The sequence below is a fragment of the Monopterus albus genome, unplaced genomic scaffold (assembly GCF_001952655.1).
Source record: "Monopterus albus unplaced genomic scaffold, M_albus_1.0 scaffold34.1, whole genome shotgun sequence".
NCBI lineage: Eukaryota > Metazoa > Chordata > Actinopteri > Synbranchiformes > Synbranchidae > Monopterus > Monopterus albus.
The window spans coordinates 834,823-861,767 of NW_018127914.1; the positions used below are offsets into that span (position 1 = coordinate 834,823).

A 26,945-nucleotide genomic window follows, 5' to 3' on the forward strand; every position below is an offset into this window, starting at 1 on the left:
TCTGATACTCCTTCCATTTCAATATTATCGCTTGCACAGTGCTCCTTGGGATGTTTAAAGCTTGGGAAATCTTTTTGTATCCAAATCCGGCTTTAAACTTCTCCACAACAGTATCTCGGACCTGCCTGGTGTGGGGCTGAATAATTTTGCACGGCCAATTTTTCAGTTTTTTATTTGTTAAAAACGTTTGAAATATCCAATAAATTTCGTTCCACTTCATGATTGTGTCCCACTTGTTGTTGATTCTTCACAAAAAATTACAGTTTTATATCTTTATGTTTGAAGCCTGAAATGTGGCAAAAGGTCGCAAAGTTCAAGGGGGCCGAATACTTTCGCAAGGCACTGTATCTTACAGTCAAAAGAGTGGTACCAATCTTCACATATTTGCCTTACAGCATTATAAATAGTGTTAATCATCTCATGTAATTCTTGGCAAGAGAATAACCAGTGGCAGTTTTTAATCTCAAGCCTAAAATCTTAAAATATCTCTATCATAAAGTTTTTTTTTACTAACATTAATGTTAATGACAAATGTACATAAAATGTTAGAGCCCAAATTAATGTCATCAGTTTGCTTACTTATTCTGCCCAACAGTAGGCCTTTTTCACAGCAGATATAAAACTACAGTAATCACAGGTGTTTCTAATACCATTAATTAAAGTTGGCTCTATTCAAGTATTCATCAAGCCAAGCTTTTGCTGTGATGTCACAATGTCCACTGTGTAGAAGGTATTTAAAAAACAAAGATAAAAATTAATGATGAATATATTTCTCTCTTTTTTTTTTAGCAAAATAGATGCAAATGTTTTGTTTTTTCACTGAATCAGTGACAATAAAAGAGCAAAAACAATGCATCTTCAAAACTGTAAAAGGTCATGGTTACTTTTAATCTGCACGAAGGTGTTATGCATCTGTATTTGGCCATCTTTTAGTTCAGTTTTTAATTTTACTGTTTGTATTGCTGCTTGTCACCCTCTTGCTGTGAAGTGTAATCCTCCCATCAGAGCTGTCCTACTGCAGCACTGCATCCTGTGGCACATCCCCCGTTGGTGATGTCACAGCGGACGTCTCATCCAGGGGGCGTGTCTGGGAGAAATCCCCAGCCCGGCACAGATGTAGCTGCAGCTTTGAGAGGAGGGAGGAAGGGTTTGAACACACTGCAGAGGGAGTGCAGCTATGGGGAACACACAGGAGAAACCTCCAGGTGGAGGAGGGGGAGCTACATCGGATACGGGAACGAGAAGTTGGAATACAGGGAGCAACGCAGAAAAGCCCCAGACTCAGAGAGCTCCAGAGAAGGGGCTTGCCAACGGCACTCAGGGGCAAAACAGCCCCACTGCTGGACAAGGGGAGCAGGACAGCCCTGCAGTGGACACAAATTACCTGGATGCCCCTGCTGGAGCCCTTCCTCCTCACCTGGCCCGGCTCAAGAATGAGGGAAACCACCTCTTCAAGCATGGTCAGTTTGGAGACGCCTTGGAGAAGTACACTCAGGCCATTGATGAATGTGCTGAAGCAGGTAGGGAAGATATGAACATTTTGTTTTTTTTTTTCTCTACAGTAATCACCTCATAAAATTTCATTCAAGGAGAAATACATTTGTTTATTACAAATTTACATTACAAAACGTTTTACACTCGGACATGTATGCTAAAAGAAATTCTATATTGTAAAACCTGACATGCACAATCATCACTACCAACAAAAAGCTTAAATAACCTGAACTGTCACTGTCTGTTTCAGTAACATGTGCGTGTCATTTGAGGGGTTGTGTCAAAATAAATAGGCTCCAACTAAGTTATTTTCTAGAATAATATTGTAGTCACTGAACTGTCACCATTCAGAAAAAAAATACTCCTCACAAGTTCACAAAACCCAAATGGATGTAATCAGAATGCTTGTTGTTTCCAAGTAACAGTCCACAACTGAAAAAACATTTTGTTTAAAATCACAGAATACTAATAAAACAGCAAGTGATGTTTGCTTAGAAATTGCCTTTAAAAATATTAAATTATTACAATAAATGGACAAGTTCATTTATTTATATTTTGATGATCAACTAAACTTGAGGTTTAAGCAGTAGTAAGGAGACGTATAGTCAAAGATACAATAATAATGATACTACATATTGAGTCGTACACTTTGCACCTGTTTTGAAGCCATCTTTTCAGCATAAATGTGTACAACAGATGGGTGGCATAGAGGCAGACCGAAAGCCCCTTGGAGCATGTGTGTGTTAGCCTGTCTGGGTATCAAAGAAAAGTTGACTCAGAGTCAATAGGCTGCATAATCCAGAGTATCTCATGTCAATAATGAATGCATTATACCACTGCTTGCCAAGCTGCACAATGTCCTCTATTTACAAAATCAAGTGCTCACCATCCCACATTATAATTCAAGTAGCTACACGAGTCACCTGTCTGTATGGAGAACTGTGGCATCTGGTAATGGTAAGCAGGCATGAGGCATCACTGGTGATTTATGAATGCAGTGGAGTTCTGGCACAAGACAACAGTACTGACTGTAGACTGAAGTTGTGTGGGTGCATGGTGCTTTTAGGTAAAATAGAATGACATGCTGCACCTTTCAGTGCACTCAGCCAACTTTTACTCTCCTCATAGCTTTTTATTTTTTGCAGCGCTGGAGACAGACTTAAAACAGGCTAGATATAATACCATAGCAGACTTAACTGATTATGCTTTGTATGTGACAATGTAGGCTCTTTATTTCAATGATGCAAAAAGAAAAAACACACACAAATGTAGAGACAGTGCTGACACCAGTGTTTGAGTGCTGAAGCAGTGTGTAATGACTGATGCTTTGCTAGCAGTTGTGAAGCTTCACAGGAGAAAAGACAGGACAGAAAATGACTCTACTAGAGGCACTGTTAACATTTGTCTATTAGTCACCCTCTCAGCATCTCTGGACAGCCTAATGACTTTAAATTGAGCTACTTTTCTTAATTTGTCTTTAGTCTAGAGCTCTCCAGGCGTGTGCCTCACTGTCCAAACCACTGAGCATATCGTAGTTTGAAGAGCAAAAGTGTTATGTTGATTGTGTTTTATAAAGAGATTAAAGATGAAGGGAGGGTTCTTTCAGTGTCCGGTCTTTCAAATGAGTGGTTATGGCTGTTCCTCTGCAGGCATTGATAGTCCAGAAGACCTGTGTATTCTCTACTCCAACAGAGCCGCCTGTTACCTGAAGGATGGAAGTAGCACCGACTGCATAAATGACTGCACCAAGTATGTGACCAGTGTTTATAAATTAATTTCAAAGTAGTGTTTGACAAATTTACCATTGTACTTTTGTTGTATTTCCTTGTCTACACCTGGCACCTACATTACCCACAGAGCAATATACTCTAAACTGCTGACAATGGGGTTGGATATTTAGTAGCAGCTAATGTAGCCTTGAGCTGTTAGCCTGAAGCACAGAGGAGGAGCAGGCTACAGAGGACTAGTAAGCTCACATCTTTCTCTCTTCACACCTCCACTCAAGTTTGTCATGTTCAGACTTGTAGACATCTGCTCCTCCTGACACGGACTCAATAGTTTTTCTGCAGTTTAAGGTTTATTTTTAGTTGAACTTTATAAACTCTAAACACTATGTAACTGTTTGCAAAGTATCATTTTCATAGAAAAGTACAATGATTATACTGTTCTGCTAGTGATTATACTGTTCTGCTAGACATCATTCGCTCCCTGTTTTTTTATTTATCTGAAATCATCACTCACAGCTTCTACATCCTCAGAAGAGAACAGTATATTTACACGTATATTGATATATGCTTTTCCATACACTGCATCCTTAGCAGACACTGTGCCTGTAAAAGATAAATGTTTGCTTTGTGATTAGTCCATAAATCTCTCAGCGTGGTTGCCACAGACTGGAGCTCAGCACACAATAATAGATTACATAGCTTTTCCATAAATCTTTTCTAGAAATCAGCTCAGTTACACTTGTGACACAGATTGCAGGTATAGATGGATTGATCTGCTGTGTCTACATCTCTCTGATCCTCTTAGGGCTTTGGAGCTGCAGCCCTACTCCTTGAAGCCCCTGTTGCGCAGAGCTATGGCTTATGAGTCACTGGAGCGCTACAGAAAGGCCTATGTGGATTATAAGACTGTGCTGCAGCTGGACACCGGGGTTCAGGCAGCACATGACAGCGTCCACAGGTCAGCACAACTCAGCTAAAGATGGGAGTGGCCCTCAAGTGGTTGCTGTTACTTTTAGAAAGAATGGAAGCTGCCTAGACATTGACGTTTCAGTGTTCATTCAAAAGTGGCTGTTGTGTTTTTTAAAATAATTGATTACATTATATGATACTGTAATATCACACACTTTACCAGTCTGCTCTATATTTTATTTTGTTCAGTTAAATACAATAATATTTATGTTAAGTAAAATATTTAAACCTACAGCATCACTTTTGCTTTTACTGCATTAAACTAAACTTGAGTGTTGTGTGTGTCATCTTATACTTGTTTTTCCCATAGTTCAATAGGACATATTCAGTATCTTTGGAAACCACACTATCTTGACTGGGGATAAATTCTAAATCCCTTATTTAATTGTTCCTTGGTCCTGGATTTCTGCTTGACCTGGAAGTTATTCCGGTCAAGCGAGAATCAGGGAGGCTGCAACCCAGGAAGGCCAGGTCCCATCTGCTACTGGGACAGCCTAGCCTCACTGTCACCAAAAAATAATGCTGCATTTGAAAGAGCCTTTGAAATGGGATAGTCTGTTATAACTTGCTCAGACTTGGCACATACTGACACTGATAAATGTGGTCCTTGAACTGGGCAACAGCAACACAGTCTGTGATTTTAGCCACAGAGAGAGTCTTTGAAGCCTTGAGTTGGATTTACAGGTTGCTGCATGGTGTCATTAAGTAAGCACATTCAATACCAAGGAGAGCATCAATTCGCTACAGTAGGTGTAGAAATGTCACAAAGTAGAGCCTTCTCATACAAAACTTGCACTATTAAAACCTTTTGGCCATAATACACTGCACTCTACATGTCTCATATCAGGATCACCAAGATGCTGATCAAGCAGGACGGGCCTGGTTGGAGAGAGAAGCTTCCAGAAATTCCCATCGTCCCTCTGTCTGTCCAGCAGCAACACAGACAGAAACCAATCAGCATCGAGCTGGCCCAGGCCCGAGCCGCCAGAGCTGCACAAGAGGAAGGTGAGTGACATCACTTCCTCAAAGATTAATGAGCTGTTTTGTGAAATACAAAGTGTTACACTTTAAATGCAAACATGTGCTAAGGGTGAGTAACCTCCCAGTTTCATTCAGAAGCATACATCCAACCTCAGTTTCCACTGTATCACTGCATATAACTGTGATGCACTGGTTTTCAAAAAGAGGACACACAGTTAGGGGACACATTCTCTTGTGTACTGTATCTCCACCTTAATGATTTTTCATCCTGCCTGAATTGTGGGTGGTAACTTTAGCAATAAAATCCTTGAAATGTGGAATTGCAAAGCCGTCACTGCAAGTGTTGGTCAGGTACTCAGTGAAGGCACTACTGCTGAGAGACTGTGTGTGTGTGTGTGTGTGTGTGTGTGTTTCTGGGCAGACCATCAATAATGCAGAGGAGAAGGCGATCCAAGCACAGTGTAGTGCTGCCGTAATGGAACAGGCCAGCTCAGGTTTCCTGTACGCTGCTCCTGTTCACACACACCACAAGATTACACATGTATCAGATATTCAAATACATTTAAATATATGCAGTGTTGTACACAGTTATAAAAATGTACGTACAGTAGCTAATAAAATGCTTTATTTGTATTCAGACCTCAGGATTTAAATCTTACCTACATAAAGCACAAGACGTTTTCAGCACAGACATAAAGATTTAATAACTATAGTACATAAACAGAACAGCACTAATTTCAGAATAGGGCTCTGCTGTTGCTGGGGAAACAGGCGAGAAGTGGTTCAACACATAATTTATTGGTAAAATCCTAGTTTGTCACAGAAAATTAGCAAAATCTTTTGCTTCTAATGGATAAGATAGGCAACTCTAAATTGAATAGGAGTGAATATTAGTGTGCGTATTTGTTTGTCTACATGTCAGCCCTGTGATAGACTAGCGACCTGTCCAGGGTGTACCCTGCCTCTAGCCTAATGTCTGTCAGCTGGGATTGGGATAGGCTCCAGCTGCCACCCGCCTGTGACCCTGTTCAGGAATAAGCAGTATAGATAATGGATGGATGGATACAGTTCCATAAGATACCAGCTTCTGCCTTTTCAAAAGTCAACATTATGTCAGCAATTTAGTCTGAACCAGGCTATGAAGTCAATGCAGCCACAACCCCTGCAGTGTTTTGAGTAAAACAGATTTCCTCACTTGCACTTACAGTTACCGTCTGTATCACTTTACCTACTGGCCTCTCCTCCTGTACATGTAACCAGCAGGGTTGTGCCTTTTGACTGAAGGATGCTAATGTCACTCTGGAAATCTGGGATCAACTAAAAGTAATTTAACTGCAAAATGAATCCTGGAATGTGTTAAACATGGGATAGAAAAGATAAAAATAATAGTTTTTAATACATTTAAAAAAATGTTTTTAGTATTTCTTGACTGGCTTCTGTGCATAGATTCTACCGTGCTCAGGAAAAGCTGGTGCTGGTAGTATTATCCAGTAATTGTGATTGCACTCAATGACATGAAATCACTCCTGGATATTTTGGCCAGTATTGAGGCTGTCTGTGTAAGTGTTTGGTTGTCCAGCACCTGAGATGAGATTCAGGGTAGTTGAAGGGACCTGGGTGCCCTCATGGAGGTCTGCTCAGCTGATGGCACACCTGAGAGAGTTGGCCTGTCCTCCTCCACTGGTCCACTCCACTCTCTTCTGTGTTTGTTTTGTTGCCTCAGATTTGAGATCAAACCATCTTCTTAATTCATCAGTTGTGTGCCCTTCTCCATATACAGCGTCCACTGAACGAGTAAGAGCATCCTGTGTGTCTATTTAGTTTTATTTTGTAGGCCTTGCTTTCACCACTGCATATGGCAGCTCATTTCTTGTTCTCCACTTCATTATTCTCCTGATGCTTGTAGCTGTTTCTTCTTCCCACTGCCACAGTAAGGGCTGATGCTGCTGCCAAATATTTAACTATTTTACTACTGCATGGTTTTATGAGTCCATATTGCCCATAAAAGGGAAACTATGAAAAGACTGATTTATTAATAGACTAGTTGTTTTGTTGTTTTGGTACTTAACATTTGGACTGGTCACTGAACTGAGATCCTTCCCTTTTACTGAAGTGTTTTTCAGCTATAGAAGGTTTTTGGAATAGAAAGTCTGACGAATGACAGCTGTCATCACTGTAGTAGTGACAGGTATTTCAGCCAGAGGAAGAATCACCTTTTAGGATACAAACACATGCCATGTGTTTCTGTTGAGCCTCGCTGCATCGGTTTTCTTGTCTCACTAGATAAATTCAGACGTTGTGTCAATAACTGGGTCGTATCTGAGTCTGTGTGTTCATACATGAATTTGTAAGTGTCTCTGTGTTTTCCCCAAGACATTAGACATAGTGGCTTTGTCAGCACAGCAGAGCGCTCAGTAAGCAGGAGATGATTTTTCCCCTTTGGCCCATTCAGACTGCTGCTGACAGACTGATGGACTTATTGATCACTCCGAAAAAAAGTTTTGTGTGCTGAACTGATTTGAAAAGCTTCTTGAATGACTTACCATGTGTCACATATAGATAACCTCCGCTAAAGAAAAATGAACCAAATGTGAAAACTATTTTAATCATACTGTCATTTTTTAATCAATCAAAAGGATAGTGGCAGTTTTCTTAACATGAATCACATTGTGTAACTGAATTTTCTTTCTTTTGTTTCAGTTTTGAATGTTTGCAAAAAAATCCTTTTTCTGTCAACAGCCAGAAGGAAAGCAGCCCACTTTACGTTGTTGAAAAAGGAAGGCAATGATCTGGTCAAGAAAGGACACTTCCGAGTGGCTCTGGAAAAGTACAGTGAATGTCTTGTCCTCAAACCTGATGAATGTGCTCTCTACACAAACAGGTAGGCATCAAAACGCCGTAGCATTTAACTTGAAGCTTTACTTGAGCGTACAGGATTGTGCTGAGTATGTGACCGGGTACATTAGTACCTGCATCGACAACACTGTGCCCACCATACAAGTCAGGAGGTTTCCCAACCAGATGCCCTAGATAAACAGTCAGGTACACCACATGCTGCGTGCTCACTCTCATGCATTCAGATCAGGCGATGAGACAGAGTACAAAGCTGCAAAGTACAGAATGAGGAAAGCCATCACAGCAGCTAAGAGGCAGTACAGAGAAAAGCTGAATGGCTTCTATTCTACTGCTGACTCCGGACGGATGTGGCAAGGCCTGCAGCACATCACAGACTACAGGACCACCACCAGCATCATCAGCTCCACTGACAGCCTGTCAGATGACCTCAACACCTTCTACACTGAGTTCTAAATTTCTAAGGTTTCTGTCTCATAGCTTATTCTAAAAAAAACAATAGAGGGCACCACATAATCATCTGTGTGTCAACTCCAAGCTTGTATCATTGTCAGTAACACCAAATATAATCCTGCTTGTGAGACTGAGGGCCAGCACAGTCAGTTTTAAACAGATAGTGTATGTAAGGAATTAATCATAATGTAACATTTGTTCTATGCTTTTGTGTGAAATCGTGCCCTTTCAGATGCAGAATTCAAATTGGATTCCTCAGTGAGAGGATATTACACATGTGCAACCCTAAGGTGCTGGGCAGTTTAACCCTTTGTGATATCCAGAAGAATTTGGTTACTGTGTATTCATCAAAGGTTAGGTTCCACAGCTGAACAGAAACTAGTTGGACTGATTTCGAACAAGAGGAACTGATAGAAAACATTAACACAATGCATCAAATACATGTGGCAGCTAGGAGAGCTGTCTTGGTAGCCTTCTTTAAACTGACTTACACCAGGCCAAAAAAAAACAAGTTAAATCTGCAATTGATTTAAGATGTCAGTATCTTGAAAGCAGAATCCTACATTATGTTTTTCACTCTCTTCTTTTCTTCATTCTGCTCCAGAGCCATTTGCCTACTGAAACTAAGTCGCTTTGAAGAGGCCAAACAGGACTGTGACTCTGCTCTGCAGCTGGAGCCGGGCAACAAGAAAGCCTTCTACAGACGGGCCCTGGCTTATAAAGGTTTACAGGTGACTGTCAGTCTCCAGCACACTCACATTGATTATTTTGAAGATGTTAGATTAGATGCATTTGCACACAGATGCATATCCATTACTTCTGTGGGTGTTTATATCCACATAGGACTACCTGTCTGCCAGCAGTGACCTCCAGGAAGTCCTCCAGCTGGACCCAAATGTTCAGGAGGCTGAGCAGGAGCTTGAGGTGGTGACAGGTTTGTTGAGACAAAGCCTGATGGACAACGTGACACACACACCACAGGTGAGAGATTTATACGGACAAACACACATCAAGAAGTGACTTTGTTCCAGAAGTAAGAGTCACACACAAACCTAGATCAAGCAAAACCACCAACCACTGACTTTTACTCGTTTCTTCCAGGCGTGATGGCTCTTTGTGGACTGGGGTAGAAGAATGAAACAGGTATGGACACTGTACTGTAGCAGTTCTGGAGGAAAAGGACTTTTAAAGCCATAGAGTAAGTAAGAACTTTAAAACATGGAAGTGACTAACATTGACTTTTAGGATGAGCTCCTCGGACAACCAGTGTTTCAGCTCTGCACCACCGGCAATGTGTGCAAACCACACCATAACACCTGAGTACACAACCTTACATAATGGACAGCTTTGTTTAGAAAGGCTTATCTCAAGGTACTTGTTACCTGCTTGCACTATACTGTAAATCATTTGTTACAATATTAATGTACAGATTCTTGTAATGATAATGTGGAAGGAGAGGGTCTAATGTGTGCCTTATTGAAACTTCAGCACAGCTAGGATGACAGATTAAAAGTTGTGTTTTGATTGGGTTTTAAAGCTGTTGTGTGTGGCGCCAAAATGATTCACTGAGCTTATGGCAGGAGAACTAATTCAAACACATTATGTGTTGGAGGTACAGGTTATGTGTAATTGTATGTGGAAATAAGAGAGGCCCGAAATACCTTTAAAAACATCCAAAGGTTATAAATCCAGAAAAATGTTGCACATTTCTACAGGTAAAGTACCTCCATAGTGAAGCATCATGCCCTAACTTTAAATTTAAGATGGTAAAATAATGAATTTCCAGTTAAAAATATCCAAAAAGTCTTGTTATAAGGTGTCTTATCACTGGTTTTAGATAAATATCCAGCTACCTAAGGTAGGGTTAGAGGTAATCACGTACTGTAAGATTTACTTTTGGTCTCAGGTTCAAGTTTGAATGCAGCCAGGATAACTGTGTGTTGTTGTGCATGTATAAGAGTTTAAGTTTCACACGTCTCCCGCTGCATCTGTCACAACTCATGTTCACATCTTTGCTGCAGCAAGGAGCTTAGAAAATACATGCGCTATTAGTTTGATTAAAGGGCCTTTACGTGGATTTCATTTCTTTCTGTAACACTCAAAAACGTAAAATATTTGTATAGCACAATATGCAACAATTATTTCGCTTGTACTTTGCAGTATTGGTGTATTAATTCGGTTTGTCCAACATATGACCTTGGTTAATTCCTTTTTTTCCCTTGTTTTCTACTGAATGCTTTGAGGCTTAAGCGTTACAAATTATGTGTCGCTTCACAAAATGTAAGAGCATGTACTGTATGTAAATAAACTCTGTGAACGCTTTAATGTGCCTTTCTCCAAGTTCATAATAAGGCACTTTTACCCCCTTTGTGTAGAACGAATATGTCCGTCACTAAAGCTGCTCAATGGTCACAACAGTAACTGTACAGTGTGACTGACTGCACCACAACATGACAATCAAAATCATTTCCATGTCAAAATGTACAGACAGCAAAGCCTGATTGAGAATTTTATTTAATGATATGCATTAAATGCAAATAATAAAGCAAACAATCAGGAAATACATTTTATAAATGGTAATTCTTTTGTCCCAGTTAGAAAACAGACCTGGCATTAGTCTTCAAATAATAACATAAAACTCAGAGAAATCAAACCTTTGTTTTCCCATTGAGGGACCATCAGTCTCTGATGACCAACTCATTACTCTGAGATGATTGATGCAGAGTCTAGCTGGTTGAGAAAGAGAAATCTGGTCAATGAACTACAGCTTCTGAAAGAAAGATGTATCATTGCACTCAGATGCTGATCACTTTGAATAAAAAAAATCATTAGAACAGAGCTGACCAACAACACAGGGGAACTGACTTCAGCCAAAAAGTGACTTAAACGCAAACATTTTGTTCTTCAGTTTGCAGGGACCGCCCCAGATTTAGGTTTAGTCCAATGCTGCGCTGCCACGGCATAATAACTCCATTAACACTTCTGTCAAGTGTTCTAGTTTTAACTGCAGTGGCCTGAAAGCAGTCTTTGGTAGGCCACACCAGCAATGCAGAGGCCGAGTATTTAGCATCTGGTTTCATGCATGTTATAAGGCCAACACAATTCATTCTCTTGATTTTTATGTTTACCATTTGAAGACATGCAGACTGAGGAAATGGAAATATCCCCCCCCCCCAAAAGGCACAGTGGGTCAAACAAATACACTTTTTTTTTTTTTTGCAATCCTATGTAAGGATTTAGGAAACATTAAAAACATACTGTAGTTAAAAAAATACACCCAAAGCTCTGAATCAAAAATATTTTGGTTTGGATTCAACTGAGGGAGAATGAAAAATGTAATATATATATATATATATTCACTGCTGAATATTAAATCACCAAAAGATGTGTTTGAACTTTGCTATGAAGTTGTGTTCCCTGCCTGGACACATCTGTCTAGCTGCTTGAAAGCTTAGTTTTCTTATTGCAAACACATTATGTGGATGACTGTACAGTTTTAGTGAATGATTACTATACAAGATATAATTGTAAGAAATGCTACAGGTTCAAATTTAAAAAGTGGGCTTTTTTTCTCTTTCTCAGTTATGTGTTTACAAGAAATAACTTAAAATTCCCTTTTCATTAATACACCTCTTCTAATTCATTAATGTACTAAAACTGCACTGAATACTTGGTTACATTTGCACAGGTGCAACAACAAAGAAAAAACTTCTACCAGTGCAGGCAGCTGTCTTACATCCACAACGACCGGCTAAGGTTCGCGTCCTTGTCAACAGTTCCCACCACCACAAGGTTTGGAGGCATCATAGGGCTTGAACAATTAAACCAACTTTCCCAAAATGGAAAATAAAAATAAGCAAACAGAGCACAAAAAAAACAGGAGTCACATTTTAAGAGAAACTTTTTCTTCTTATAGCTGATTATGGGAAAAAAAAAAAAAGATCTGCTACTGTATGGACCGGCCCTTCTTAGGTTTACATGCTCAGCAGTCCATTCGCTGTGGTCTTCCACAAGCCATTTTAAGGTGACAGAAGGAACCAGCGGCACAGTGGTGGATCTGTGATGACATCTGATGCATGCAAACACCAAAGAAAGCCAGATTGTTGCAGATGTGAAAGACTAATGCCTTATAAAGCAGCTGAAAGACATTTTACTTGCTCCTATCCAACTGTATCAGTTCTGCTTGTTATAAGAAAAGGGTAAAAAGTGGCTTGAGTTTATATTCAGAAAGTCATTCAGGGGTACTGACTGAAAACGTCAGACTGCAGATCATCATAACAGTTGGATAGCGTCTCACCACACAGATCACCTGCTTTTACACATCTCCACATACATTCAGCTTTACCTTCTATAGACCTCGCTGCACCTGTCCTCTCATCCTGTCCCTGAAGAACCCAACCACCCGTTTTGACTTTATTCACAAACCTCTCTAACTTACTGTAGACCTTGACCCTCTTTGTAACTGTACAAACTGACATTCATATAATATTCCTGCCTCCACAGTAGATACATTTGTTTAAACTTGTGGGCCTCTTGATTCAGAGTGAGGTTAGTGCTGGCGATAAGGCCAACTAAGCCAACACCAGCACGGGCTGTGTTAGATATCAGTTTGTATACAGCGCTTCCTTGCTGGACTTGCAGGCTGTGCGTCAGTGTTGTCAACGGTCTCTTTCATGCTCTCGTCCTTCTCTGGCTCTGTGTGTGTGATGTCGCCGACACTCTCCTTGATGTACAGAAATGTGCCGCTATTTCCCTCTTTTGGCGAAGCAGGTGGGGATGAAGAAAACAGGTGGTTCATGAAGGCTGCATGGCTACTCTGAGAGGGATCACGCTCTAGACGATCGTTCTCCACCTCAGGCATGGATGTGATGGTGACGTCACTGAAAGCTGCAGCTGGATGATGAGCGCTGGGGTCCATCAGGGCAGAGCACGGTGGATGAGCTGGTCCTGAGGTTTCAGGGTCTGAGCAGTTGAGCTCTGATGACGAGTGGCTACAGTGCGAGTCGGCAACAGAGGGCAGGCTGCCACTCAGGGATGGCGAATCAAACTCAGAGGAATTATTGCTGCGCTGCTCCATCAGCTGAGCCTCCATATCTGCTTGCGTTTCATTCATTTTCGTTTCTCCTTTGTTGCCACTAGCTCTTTTCCAGCGCTTTCCTTTGCCCTTTTTGACCCCTGAAGTGGATGGTTCCTTTGACCAGGGAGACAAGGGGCAGCAGTGGTTGTCGTGTTGAGCACAGCGGCGGGTTGGGGGGTGTAGGCACAGACATGTGTCACCATTGGCACCTTTAAGGCCGGCAGCACTGCTGCTACAGCTGGCTTCATCCAGGCTGCTACTGGCGCTGACATGTCTCACTCCTGCTGGGAGTCCACATCTGCCTGAGCTTCCAGACTATTGTCTCTACAAAATAAAATCATTCCAAATTTACTGACAATAAAACAATTTCACATTATAATATTTTTGGAATCTATCGTGCATATTCACTTGTATGCTGATTAAGAATAAACTACAAACCAAACAATTCCAAGTAACTAAATGACAAAAGAAACCCTCAAGTGCCCCTAGATAGTTTTGTTTCCAGCACCTATAAAAGCAGAAAGCTTACAAAAATACTTAAGTAAAACCGTGTACTTTTCAAAACCAGGGTTACACTGTGTTTCAGGTAAAGATAAAGCAATTAGACAAAATGCAACAATCACAACAACAAAAAAAGTTACTAAGAAATAAGAACAAGGCAAGAAAGAATCAACAAAATGCCTTTAAGAACTGATTTAAACACTCAAAGTTGGCTGATCATCAACCAGATGGAGACTGCTCCTTAAAGTAGGAGCCATAAAATTTGATCATAAGGTATTAGAAGGCGCTATAAAAACTATTTTTTCAAAACCCTGCACATGGAGCTTAAATTTGCTTCTGCACTAAGTAGGAAAAGTGTGCTCCAACAACTAACCTTTCTAGTGGCATGTAGGCATTGAGGATGGAACCGGCCATGGCCCTTGTGCTTGCGTTGTCACTGATTGTCCCCAGACTGACAGTGGCTGACTCTCCACTCAGACTGCAGCGTTCCTTCTGGACATCAGCCTGCACTTCCATCCTGGAAATAATAATTGGCACAAAATATAATTCAACTTTTGATGAGTCGATGCATGTCTGCCCATATATTTAGTGGTCAGGTCCAGTCTATTACCTATTGTAGCAGCTGCCAGACAGGCTGCCAGTGATGCTGGTCCCAGCAAGGGCTGTGGTGCTGGCATTGTCACTCATGTTATCCCGCTGGGTGGAGCTCATGCCACAACGCTCCATGTGGCTCCCACTGACACTGAGGCTCAGGCCGGTCAGACCACCAACACTCGCTCCATCTCCGAGGCTGGCATTGTTGAGCCGTGTCTCTGCCACTGAGGTTGTGTCTGTGAAGAAAAGGTGGAAACAGAAACGAATGATCGTGTCTGATAAAAATCACTTTTTGACCCTACCAAGCTACAGTATATCAAGGACTTCAATTTTATATATGCTTTACAACAGATTAATGAGCTCTCAGGGTGTAGATATGGCATCATGACTCACACCATATGTTCCTAAGAAGCCCCTGCTGTCATGTGGATTCATAATTACTATTCACAGTGATGAAAGAACCTGTGAGAAAACAACCCATCTGTCTCAATACCTCCTGGGAAATCAACACAACCTTCACCCAACACAGCTGTGACTTTGACAGTAACAAACACACTGTCATCTCTGCTAGTCATTTCACACCATCACACAGGTCTAAAGTTACCATCAACTGTTTTAGCGCTTCATGGACTATGAATAATCATGGCTACTCAAATGTGAACTGTATTTACCGACATTCCTGCGTTTGGAGATTTGCTTTTTATCTGATATATTTCACAGTGTATTGACTGTTTAGCTGGTGTTTTTCATGTTCCAAAGATCACAACAACAACAACAACAACAAAAGACACTGCTTTTCCCCATGTTCTGTGAAATATAAAATTTCCCCCATCCATCAGTCTGTCACAGATGCTCACCTGTGGCTGCAGCCCCGTTAGCTATATTGTCGTTTTCATCATCAAACTCGATTCGCACCCCTTTGCCATTGCCAGCAGACACGCCACAGCCACCGCTCCGGCACAGTGAGATCGGTACAACTCCATAGACGTAAGCCAGCATGATGGGAACACCAATGCCTACACAACACAATATAAACACACACAACCCCAATGAAAGTTTAGTGCAGGTAAAAGCAGTAAAATGGGAATATTTTGCCGATTTTTCCCAGAATTTCCACCTTTATTGGAGCGATCAACGCAGAGGGAACAGAAAAGCATGTGACAAATATTGGGCCAATTTCAAACCCAGAATTTTGTTTACAGAGCACTGGCCCACCAATGCAACCTCTTTAAATATTTAAAATTTGGTTCAGAGGCAGATGTTGAAATATATGAAGTCATTTAAGGGAATAAAAACACCACCACCACTTTCTTACCAACAGTGACTGCTGCAACCACAGGTGACACAATCGCTGACAGAGTCACACCACCAGCTATTACCATGTTCCTCTTGTGTTTAGAGATGTCCTTGCCCTCATAGCGGTTATAAATCTAAAGGGGAAATCGTTTGGAACAAATCGCATCACTGGCAAATAAGTGAATTATAATTACTGTAAACAAGATTAACTAGAGAGATTTTTAGACAATATTCTGTGTGCTGCAGTAAAATTGCACACTACGGAAAATCCTTTTGTTCATCTCTGTAAAATAAAATGCTTCTCAAATCTGATACAGTATAAGAAATATATGATTGCCGGGTGTTAGTACTCACCTTTCTGCCCACGTAGACCGGGATGCCAATGATCATTGCAGGGATGGCGATGCCAGCAATAAGGGCAATACCCACAGGCGCTCCCACCAAGGTGCCGAGCTGCCACAGAATCTTCTTCTTTCTGCTCCAGGGTTTCTTTCCCCAGAAGGTGCAGCCTGACGGGCTGAGAAAGCAGTAGAGAGAAAGGAAGGGGAAAGTAGGTACAGATATACTTTGTGTGTGAGGAAAACGTGTGAATTATGGCTACAAGTGAAGTTTAAACTGGAAGTGGAACAACTCAAGTTCGGATCATTAAATGACCAAAGGCAGAAGAAACTTCTAGTCAGTGCAAAACAGACCATCACTGAATACAATTACAAAACTACTAAACAAAAATTTTAATTCAACTGAAGAGCAAAAACTGTTACCCGTGTTACCACTGTGCAGAAATGAGCGTGTTCTGTCAACTGTACGACTGACTCACCTTAAATAGTGCAGATCAGAGATCTCCTTCATGCAGAGCCAGCAGAACTCACAGCCGCACACAGTGCAGGTCATGTGATTACAGCTTCCATCATTCATTTTAATGATGTAAGCAGCACAACGTGGACACGGCTTGATATCATCACCTAGTAAAGAGGAAATCAGAAGCATTTTGAATATTTATTTGGTGAAATCTTACAGTGCATACTATGAAGTTACAAGGCTAAAATCGGTGGCTGTGTGCTGAGGGCACACGTGTGAAATGTGAGTAAATGCCAAAAACCGGCCAGGTTTTTCCATGATCAGTTGTATGCAGGTACTTATTTTACCTGCAGCTCCACTCTCCTGGCTGTAGCTGAGGGAGGATGACCTGAAACTCCTCAGCCGGAGGTTCTGGGCCCTTTCTTGTCGTGCAGTGTCACAGGTCTGGTTGGGATGCCACAGCTGTTTACAGTGGTAACAGAACTCCGTCCCACAGCCCTCACGCCCACAGGTGATCTTTGGGCAGCTGGCACAGCCAAATGCAATGACTGCATAACTAAGAGAGGGGTAATACAGCCAATGTGCTGGTTAATAGTTGCTAGTTGAGAGCATGGGTGTAGTATCTCAGCCTAACACTAGGGGTCAGCAGAGCTAAAATATCAAGTACAAGAGTAGAACAGGAGAATCAAACTGATGTTTATTGCTAAACTTCACAGTATACCGTCAACTGGTGTGATTTACATCTCCAGACAATCCATCACCATGCCATGGGTTTGTTATATAAACACAGGAAATTAGCTGACATTTTATGACTCCAATAAGCTGTTATAATACATCAATAATTGTACAATTAGTTCTGCATGTCACCCTGGTTTCCCTTATCAGTTATTACAATGGTCTATTTGATAGCTTTTATTGGAAAGTTCACGACACAAGCCAAAGTCCAATTTTTGTTATAAACACTCCTATCAAATATAATTCGACAAACTGCTGCTATAAAACTGGTTTTATTATTTGTGAAAATAATAAAGTGAATGGTAGCTTGACACAGGAAGCTATGTTTGGTCTGAATATGATAATTATTTTTGTTGAAAAGAACATCATAGATACTGTAAAAAGGAGTGCCGAGGACCTGGTCTATCAATAAAGTAGGTATACGTACTAAAACCTCAGCTAAACCATGAGATTGTTGCAGCTATTCAGCATTGTTGTCATCATGGGAACATTAGGAAAAGGTGATAAGGAAAACCAAACACTGACATACCTGGACAATTTGACTGCTCTATAGTGGGACATTGTGTGCAAAAGCATAAAAGGCCCAGGGCTGAATCTGCAGCTTGCATGAAACCTTCAAAATGATCCACTCCAACACTAAAAGTCCTATGCAATTCTGTAGAACACAGAACTTCTTATTCAGCTCAGTACATATACCCAGAAAATTATTTGTATTATGCAGAAATGATGGCATCTGCTGATATGTAGTATACATCACAGCTACTGGCTCATACACACACCCCTGTCAACTGGGTAAAAGCCTTGGTTAAAATGTATTACACAATACTCGCCTTCGAATAACAAATAAATAAAAAGTCAAGTGCTTATTGCTCCATTCATTTGTCATGCTGTAAAATCCAAGAATGTTCATCTGCCGCTCTTAAGCTTGGAGGTTAGTTGCATCTAAAGCCAACACTTGCATAATTGCTAATTTTTTTTTTTTTTTTTTTTAATAAACACATTACAGGAAGTTCGATAAAATACAAAATTTTAAAGTGAAACAAAAACAAACGTGACAGAGTAAGTTTGAGGTTTCTGATGTCAGAGGAATAAGCAAAAATGAAAGTACTGGTAACTGAGGTTATGAAATAAGGATTTTACTCTGTCCACCCTTACAAAGGACATACTTGACAGCCAAGCAGTGGGAGGCGTATGTGTGGATATATACACCCAAAAAAATTGAGTCTAGACAGTCTCCACCAACACCTCAGTGAGACACACTGGTGGCAAATGGTGTAAAAGTTGTAAACTGGATGAGAGAGTGTCTAAATGGCCTTTTGGCTTGACTAAAGTCCCGTGTTTCACACATACATTTTACTATATACACTGATAACTGGTGGTCCCTCTAAGTACACAAAAAAAAAACATACTACATTCATCTCCGTGCAGAGGCCTCTTCAACTTGTCAAACCTAACTGCTGACAACGAAGCCCAAGTGCTGTTGTACAGCAACACAGTGAGCATTAACCAGGGGAGAGGGTGGCAGTGAGCCAGAGCTGAACAGTTCGGAGGATGAGAACAAGAGCGAAAACAAATTCATGAAAAAGCCAGGTCAGCAGTGTTGATGAAACAAAGCCAAGACAGTGGCTGCAGGGGAAACGCATGATTGAATCCAGCAAATCGCTCAAAACTAAACTGATGATGAGGACTGAATGCAGGAAATGTGGACCAGTGAACCTAAACTCTAAAACTACATGAAGAGTTATCTATAGTCTAGCCAGCACCTGTCGCAAAACAAAATGTGCACAATTACACTGTGTTCATGGCCTAAAGGTGCCGTAAAAAGCAGGTGACATTGTAACCTAGTGAACAGGGAGAGCGCGTTACCCTCAGTTCAGGCCCCTGTCAACAAACCTGGCCTTTTGGGATTTTCCACTTTGGCCATTTAAGTTTCTTTTTAACCCGGCTTGTTTTTACTTTTCTATTCTTCCTTGTTTTACCATTTTTACTTTGTAGTTTTGTTTAGAAAGTGCTTTACAGAAAAGATAAGTCACTATTTTGCCTGTGACACCGTTTCTTACCCACAGTCTGGAGCAGGGCACCAGCGGCAGTCAGGTTCAGCAACCAGCCACCGCCTCAGCATGAACTCCTCATACTTCTCCATGAGGGCTCTATCTCCCAGGATCATCTGGATGTCATGGGGATTGAAACGCTCTGAGCACTCAGGGCAGCTGATGTTGACACGAGACTCTGAGATTTCAATTCGCAGATACTGTCGCAAGCAGTCTGCACATGAACGGTGGTGACAGGTCATGATGTCTGGAAAGCGCTCACGTGCATGGCGCATTAAGCACAGAGGGCACTCCAGCAGCTCTAATGAAGACCCCGACACTGACGAAGTTGACGTCTCACCTAGTGCACAGTGTGGAGAAGTTTTATCATGGACCGTCTCTGACTGCACGCTTTCGATGCGGGCAACGACGTCCACACCAGCTCCAGGCTGCAGAGGCTTGGACTTGCATTTGGGGTCACAATCAGACCGGCGTCGTCGACTGAAGAGAGAGTGGAGTGATGGAGGGCGCTTCCTGGGGGCCTTTCTAACTGGAGGAAGGCTAGCAGAGGAGGCAGCAGAGTGAAGATCTCGCTCTGAGGCTGTGCTGCCATGACGCTGCTCCTGCAGGCTGCTCATCATGCAAGAAGAGGTGCCACTACTGTTACAACCACAAATTATTACAGCCGGCGAAAAGATGAGGAAGGGCGAGGGGGAAGAAGATGGAGAGAGGGGGCAGGGTGGTCAGGGGAAGGGGATGAGGCACTGTTAACTAAGACATAGTGGCTTAAATCTGCTGAGATCTCGAAGTCAGTGTTGTGGTCTGTCCCTGGTTTAAATCACAGTGATGAAGGGGCTCTGCTGAGGCTGCGAGACAGATGTAGGAAACCAATCTAGGAGAGAGGAGAAAAAGATCAGCTGAATGCATCATCTTTTAATACTCTGCTGTAAAACCTAAAGCATCTGTAAGCAAACTGTAGTGATCTGTCCTTCATGATGCATTGACAACCAATCAACTGGAGATAGGACATTAAAAATCAGATAAAATCTATTTAGTTTACTTGTCCCTCTGATGAGGGGTGTTCTTGCAGACATATCTTCTGTGTATAAATGCCTGCCTTCCTGTATATTAGTCAAGTGTACTGTAGATGCAGATGTTTCCACAGCTGTGTGTCAGTGTGTCCCTAGAGCAGCTGCACCTTGCTGCATAACGCTTCCACACACCCTTATTTCACACAATAAGGCAACTTCAGGATACCTCATCAGTGAGAACAGTGTTTAAGCGCACTTGTAGATTCTTATGATTCTGTCTAGCTGCCATACATACACTGACACAAAAGACACCAGATGCATACAAACTGATCAACAATATGGAGACCGGAGAATTATTACCTGCTGTGCCTGTGACCTCCAAAGCTGTGTTTTTGATTAGGGACCAATTTCAGGGACATTCCACTGGGAGCCAAAAGATGACCAACAAGCTCACTGCAAAACTCAACTGAGGCAGTAATCCTACAAAGCCCAAATGGAGTCTCGTAACAGACAAAGGTTTTTCTGATTAGCTGTGGGTTTTCTCCCCTCATGACAAGGTCAGCACTACTTGGGTTTTTGCAAACGTGCAGTTACTACCCCATACTGAGTTGACTTGTTCAACTATTTCTCCTCCAATGGGAGCCAAAGACCTTTTTAATGTTCATGTGACATTGCAACATACTGTTTTGGTTAAATACAGAAAACATTATGTGCAAGTGTCATCTGTCAGCTGCTGAGTGTCACCGATCACCACCAGGGTCAGGGACCAAACACAGAAAACACTTTTCCGCTGGTCAGGCATCAAGAGATCTTTGCAGTACAGCTTACACTGTACTGGCTAAAGTAAAGCTTGCCGATGTAACAAGCCAACTGGTCAAGTGATGTGGGCAAGAGGAAATTTTGATGAGACTGAGGAACAATTTCAAGCAACCCACAAGTCGATGTGAAATTACACTCCAAAGGCATAATTAAACTGGAAAGGCCTGCACTGGCACAGAGAGTGAGAGGGACTTTCCGTGCAAGTGTGTGTATATATATGTGCACGTGCGCACACACACACACACACACACACACAAGTTCGGACGTTTATGGCACACAACCACAAATCACACACACTAGGATCGTGTCCCAGTTCCCGAGACAACCCCAGGGCAGGAAGCCTACTGTGGCAGAATAATGGTTTCAACTTTCTGTTAACTCCTACACGAAATCGTCTGCATCAGTTGATACAACACTCATGGAATTTAAAGACACACCACCTTTCTTTGATTTGCCAAATGCAGGTGGTGCCTTTATAAATTCCATGAGTACTTATTATGATTAGAAGAACTGTACAGTTCCCGTTGCTTGAAAAAAGCACAAAACATTTTGCAGGACCCATCACACCCTGAACATTGTCTGTTTGAGCTGCTGCCTTCAGGGAGAAGATACAGAACAATTAAAGCAAGGACAAACCGATTAAGGAATAGCTTCTATCCGAGAGCTATTGTTGCTTTAAATGCTGCTAAAATCTGAATGATAGATGGGTTTATTTATTTTGTGTGATTTTAAGGGAGCCGTGCAATAGTCGGATGTGTATGGATGTGAATGTGTAATTTTGCTGGGGTTTTTTTTATTATTTATGATTATTTTATTATCGAAGGATTGCATTTTAATTTCGTTGTACAATGTACAATGACAATAAAGATATAACAATAGAGAGTAATTTATGATTAGTGAGTAATTAGTTTTTTGGGAGTCAGATTATAATCTGTGTCAAGATGGAACAGGATCTAGTCTATTTTTATACAAACCTGTAGTTGAGTCACCTCCAGTCTTTCACAATAATGATTATTCCACCACCCCCAACTCTGAACTTTAATTCCTGATTGATAATGGTGTGTATTTAAGCCCAGGTGGGTTTTGGGTAATTGGAGTATTAAGAGTGATTCCCTGCCCTTTCGCAGTACTGGAGGGCAAATTTTGCATGCGTGGTACAAATACCTACTGTACCTTCAAAGAAATCCCTCATACAATAATCAGCTTCCAGGACTGGAAACAAGTGGTTTAAAGCATTCTTCTGCTAAGTGTTCATCACGTCCGCTAATTTCCGGTGACATTCCAGCTAGAGGACAGACTTCCTTATAATGACAATGCATTCAATTACTACAGCTTTGGACAGAGGAACAGCCGAGAGCCTGGCTAACAAACTCCAAATATTTTAAACTGGTACTGCTGTCCACAGTATCAAAAAAAAGTCTGGGGAAAAATAAAAAAAAACCCCAAAAAAAAAAAAAAAAAAAAAAAATTAAGCCTAATGAATCTTTATTTAGCCCATTATCCCATTATCTTCCAGAGTATTATAATAATAATAATAATAATAACTGACATTGAACAGAGTGAGGGCAGGAAGTACTGGAGTGATTGCCTTCAACACTATTTACTAAACAGTCCAACTTACAACCAATAAAGGAAGGTATTTTTCCAGTTTATCTGGTGCACTACGATGAAATAAGTAAAGCAGTAAAACTACGGATGCCACTAGGGCTGCAATGACAGGCAGCTAAATTATCTACAGGATTGCGACATTCTTTATTGCGACATTCTTTATCATGACAAAAAAAAAAAAAAAAGTGATGTGAATACAAGGCTTTACCATTTCAGTTTCCTTCATTCAGCACCATGGAGACAGCAAATTAAAAATAATCCCTTGTGTCTGTTTGCACTGCAGACAGCAAGAGGAGATACCATTATCCTACCAATACAGGACCAACTGTGCTGCTCAGTGGGGTTCTGGAAAGGACAATAAAGGAGAAGGACCACACTGTTCGAGTCTAAAGGTTGCAGCCTATTTATTTCAATGTCACCTCAAGTTCTTGGCAAGTCATTTCACCCACTTATGCAGGCATTTACAATTTTCAGGACCACAGCAGCAAACACTAATGTACTTGCATCTTAAGTATGTAAGATCTTGGCCAGCCTCAATAACACCAATAATTGGACCTGAAGGATTAAATCATGACAATCTTAAACTAATCAACAGAAATACAACATTCACGTTACAATGTAATACACTAGGAACGTGCATTTGCATGTATATGATCAGCTAATGTACCCACTTCAGAAATTTCCCCACTGTGGGATCAATGAAGTACCTACACTACACTTGTCAGATCATAGCATGCTGTATTGAATGAAGAGTTCAACCAGATTCAATGCTTTCGCTGCACGACACTGCTAAATGTAGAATTAAATTCAGTGTTACAGAATGGGAAGCTCTGGGTGAATTCACACCACATCATGCATCTCCCAGTCAGTATATACAAGTCTTCTCAGCTAAAAGCTTTTCACACAAACAGCAGGGGTGCAGGAAACGCATGGCTGGTGTGATTGTGGGGGGTAGCCCTGTTCCATTCAGCGCTACAGTGACGGGGGAAGGATTCAACACCAGTGATGGTGCTCACTGTTTAATCAAAACCATGGATGTACTGATTTCACTGCCTTTAAACTGTGTAAACATGTGACAAATCAGTCAATATGATGAAAGCAAATGTTGACCTTATTTACTGCCAAAACGGTCGGAAGTACAGCTGCCTTTGAGGCCGTGCGGTTCATATTTACCGATAAATAAAACTTTGTCACCGTTACACTGAACTACTTAAAAATGCATCCTAAAGTAAACAGAGGACTTTAACAAGGCTACAAAACCACAATTGCATCATAAAACATGTATCAACTCTAAACTTATTCTTGGTTCTTAGATTACAGTTGCCACTGGCAGCTCTTTAAAGTTGTTTTCTGCATCCACATGGTCATAAGTTGTTTGGCTTTACTCCTAGATTAACGGGAATTTCAAGATAACCACAGACTGATAATGTTTATTCTGACTGGCCCTATGCATGACAACACACGTTTTAAAGAGCAGTGGAAAATTCCTCCCTTTTGCAGTCAAAAATGATATTATTGTTTGCTGGTACATTCATCAAGCCAAAGGAAAATTCAAGTTAAGTAACCATGGTTGTATATAGGAAACGTATTGCAAAAAAAGCAAATGTTTGGTTTGATTCACAGCTCCTGGGTCTTGTGTGTCTGCGTCACGGACAGTTACTTGTCAGTCTCACAGTCACACTGATTATAAATGTGTGGTAAATACTAAAACTACAGCTTAAAATAAAATGTTTTGTTTGGCTATAACGCAAAAAACTATGCATATACCGGGGAGCTCTTTCATAGGCAATACAAGGATCCAAGACAGGGTTGATGAACAATTGGAAACTAATTTTCAATGCATGTTACGAATGTAATGCAATACCCCTGCCAAAAACATAACCTTGGCTCAAAATGATTTCACCTCGGATGTTAATACTTGCAGACACGAGTAGGAGCAAAGCATTGTTTGAAAATGAATGTTCTAAGTGGTGAGAAAGGCCACCTACAAATGAATTAGACGTTGGGTCCCAAAACTACTTCTATTCATCAAAAGAGAGTAATTTCGCCAAGTCTGAGACTGGTCAAGTTAAACATTGACAGGCCATTAGGAGAAAGCTGTGACTCATTGACAAAAAGCTCTAGTGAGGGTGAATTGTATTAATCTAACATGCATGCTGTTGGCTATGCTATAAAGGGATGACAGATCAGAATCAGCTTTACTGGCCAGCTGTGTTGCATTTGACTCCGGTACAGTGGCTCTCAATCGGTACAGTGGCTCTCAATCGGTACAGTGGCTCTCAATCTGTTTTTACAACACTCTTCGGTAAGGCAACGAATAATGCAAACAAGAAAAAGGAATGTGCATAAGGACAAAATAAAGCACCTATAAATACAGAAATATACGCATATACACAGACCGTTGATATAAGCAGTGTAGGTAAGCATTTTCCAATCCCTGAACCATGCCTATATTTAGTTACACAACATAAAGTCAAACACAAACTGACCTTTAACTTTACATGTGGATCTCTTACTTTAAATGAGGACTAATACCAAAAAACCTATGCATTGAGTGTACTAGTGCCGGATATTATTGTCATTACACAAAATATTATACCTTAAAAAAAAAAAGATTGACATTTAGAGGCATGACAAAATACCCCAAAAAACAAAACGGCCTCTGTTACCCCATAAAGGGGACAAAGGGACAACATATTACACCATTTCAAAACCATTTGATGATGATTTCTAAGAAATATATAAACATTTAAAAGGTATTCATAATAGGCAGAATAAATAACACAGTTTTCGACCTGTTCCACTGACTTAGTGAAAAGGTTCTGCTCAATCAGGTGGAAAACTCCTTTAAGTGCAAACAAAGTAGGCTAACGAAATTGAGTATAACGTTGTACCGCATTCAAAAGCCCACCCAGCTCATAAAAGTGGAAGGGAAACAGCTTCAATTACAAAAGATTGATCACATAATCTTACACAACGACATAAAAGAGTGTAGTTTTTACACTTTCCATCTGGAAAACAAGTCTGCTAGCTAGCGAAATCAGCTTTGGCTAGCAGGAAGCTAGTGCTCAACTATATAATTGCCCAACGAGTTGCTGACTAGCTGAGGTGACGTGTTTAACGTTACGCGCCCGCAGGACAGTTTGTTCGACAACGTGGTTTATATAAGTTTACCTTGCCAGACATAAAACTTTGTTTAGTGCCCAAAGAGGGTTTCTGCCGATCTACACTTTAACGAGGTAAATTAATAAGCTAGCAAAGCTAAAAACGGCTAGCTTCTCGTCAGCATCGTAAGAGGAAGTTCTGTGTGATATTAACTGCACGTTAGCTAGTTTTAGTAGTAAAGAAAACTGCTAAAAACACCTACCTTTAAATTTCTCCTGTATTTTTCACTTTACAACAGAAATATATGCTACTGTCTCCATTCCCACAAGAAATCGCAGTTGAAATGATAGTTCAGAAAACTTCGGAGGACAATCAAAATATATCCCCGAGTGAGTCCGTCCTGGCCGTAAAACAGAGACGACATTTATACTTCCGGTAGAAAATCTTCTCTTTTCAAAATAAAAGTCGTCCATCTGGTTTCAATAGATGGCCAAGAGTGTATCATAGTGGTGGAAGAACTATAGAGAGCCAAAGTCATGTCGTACGAAAAAATCCTACATGCATCCTCCAAAGGCACATCACCGTCTTCATCCTCTTTCTGTGTTGATCACTTTATCCGGTCCATCTGGCAGAACAATTTTTGCAGTCACTTACTTTCACAAGCAACTTTGAGAATATACAGTAAACTGCTGAATAAAAAAATATAAGAAAACTGTCAATTCTAAAATCTAAAAATTCCATCGTATCAGCCAGGTTGTAGGCAGTTTCAAGAACAATATGGTTGTGGTTGTTCATGTCTAAAATAACCGTAAGCTGAGTGGCATGTTGATCGTTTTCTCAAATCACCATCATTATTTCCTTTCTTTCAAACTAC

The 26,945-nt window shown here is 40.9% G+C and overlaps 2 protein-coding genes across 4 annotated transcripts; one reads left to right on the plus strand and one right to left on the minus strand.

Moving 5' to 3' along the window:
• Positions 1–1,112: 1,112 nt before the first annotated feature.
• Positions 1,113–11,613, plus strand: spag1a (sperm associated antigen 1a). 3 transcript variants are annotated; one of them, XM_020597516.1, is made up of 9 exons: positions 1,113–1,520; positions 3,144–3,243; positions 4,027–4,179; positions 5,038–5,195; positions 7,911–8,052; positions 9,082–9,208; positions 9,321–9,458; positions 9,579–9,620; positions 9,723–11,613. In XM_020597516.1, exons 1-8 carry the CDS (start codon positions 1,178–1,180, stop codon positions 9,582–9,584), a joined length of 1,167 nt encoding a protein of 388 aa, XP_020453172.1. In that variant the 5' UTR covers positions 1,113–1,177; the 3' UTR covers positions 9,585–9,620; positions 9,723–11,613. The 3 variants fall into 3 exon arrangements, with proteins under 3 accessions (XP_020453172.1, XP_020453171.1, XP_020453173.1); XM_020597515.1 differs by having other exon boundaries at positions 9,579–11,613; XM_020597517.1 differs by having other exon boundaries at positions 3,162–3,243; positions 9,579–11,613.
• A 150-nt stretch (positions 11,614–11,763) lies between these two features.
• Positions 11,764–26,512, minus strand: LOC109958674 (E3 ubiquitin-protein ligase RNF19A-like). Its single transcript, XM_020597514.1, is given in 11 exon segments — positions 11,764–13,844; positions 13,847–13,878; positions 14,429–14,572; positions 14,666–14,885; positions 15,507–15,665; positions 15,965–16,079; positions 16,300–16,462; positions 16,763–16,907; positions 17,091–17,299; positions 19,539–20,400; positions 26,334–26,512. Coding segments are annotated over 10 exon segments (2,568 nt in total). The 5' UTR covers positions 20,150–20,400; positions 26,334–26,512; the 3' UTR covers positions 11,764–13,074.
• Positions 26,513–26,945: the final 433 nt, after the last annotated feature.

Excerpts from the sequence above, each read along its gene's own strand:
- spag1a (XM_020597515.1), top strand. The coding sequence starts at position 1,178 with ATGGGGAACACACAGGAGAAACCTCCAGGTGGAGGAGGGGGAGCTACA. Across the intron at positions 8,053-9,081 it reads TGTGCTCTCTACACAAACAG|AGCCATTTGCCTACTGAAAC; the intron begins GTAGGCATCAAA and ends ATTCTGCTCCAG. Across the intron at positions 9,209-9,320 it reads TGGCTTATAAAGGTTTACAG|GACTACCTGTCTGCCAGCAG; the intron begins GTGACTGTCAGT and ends ATATCCACATAG.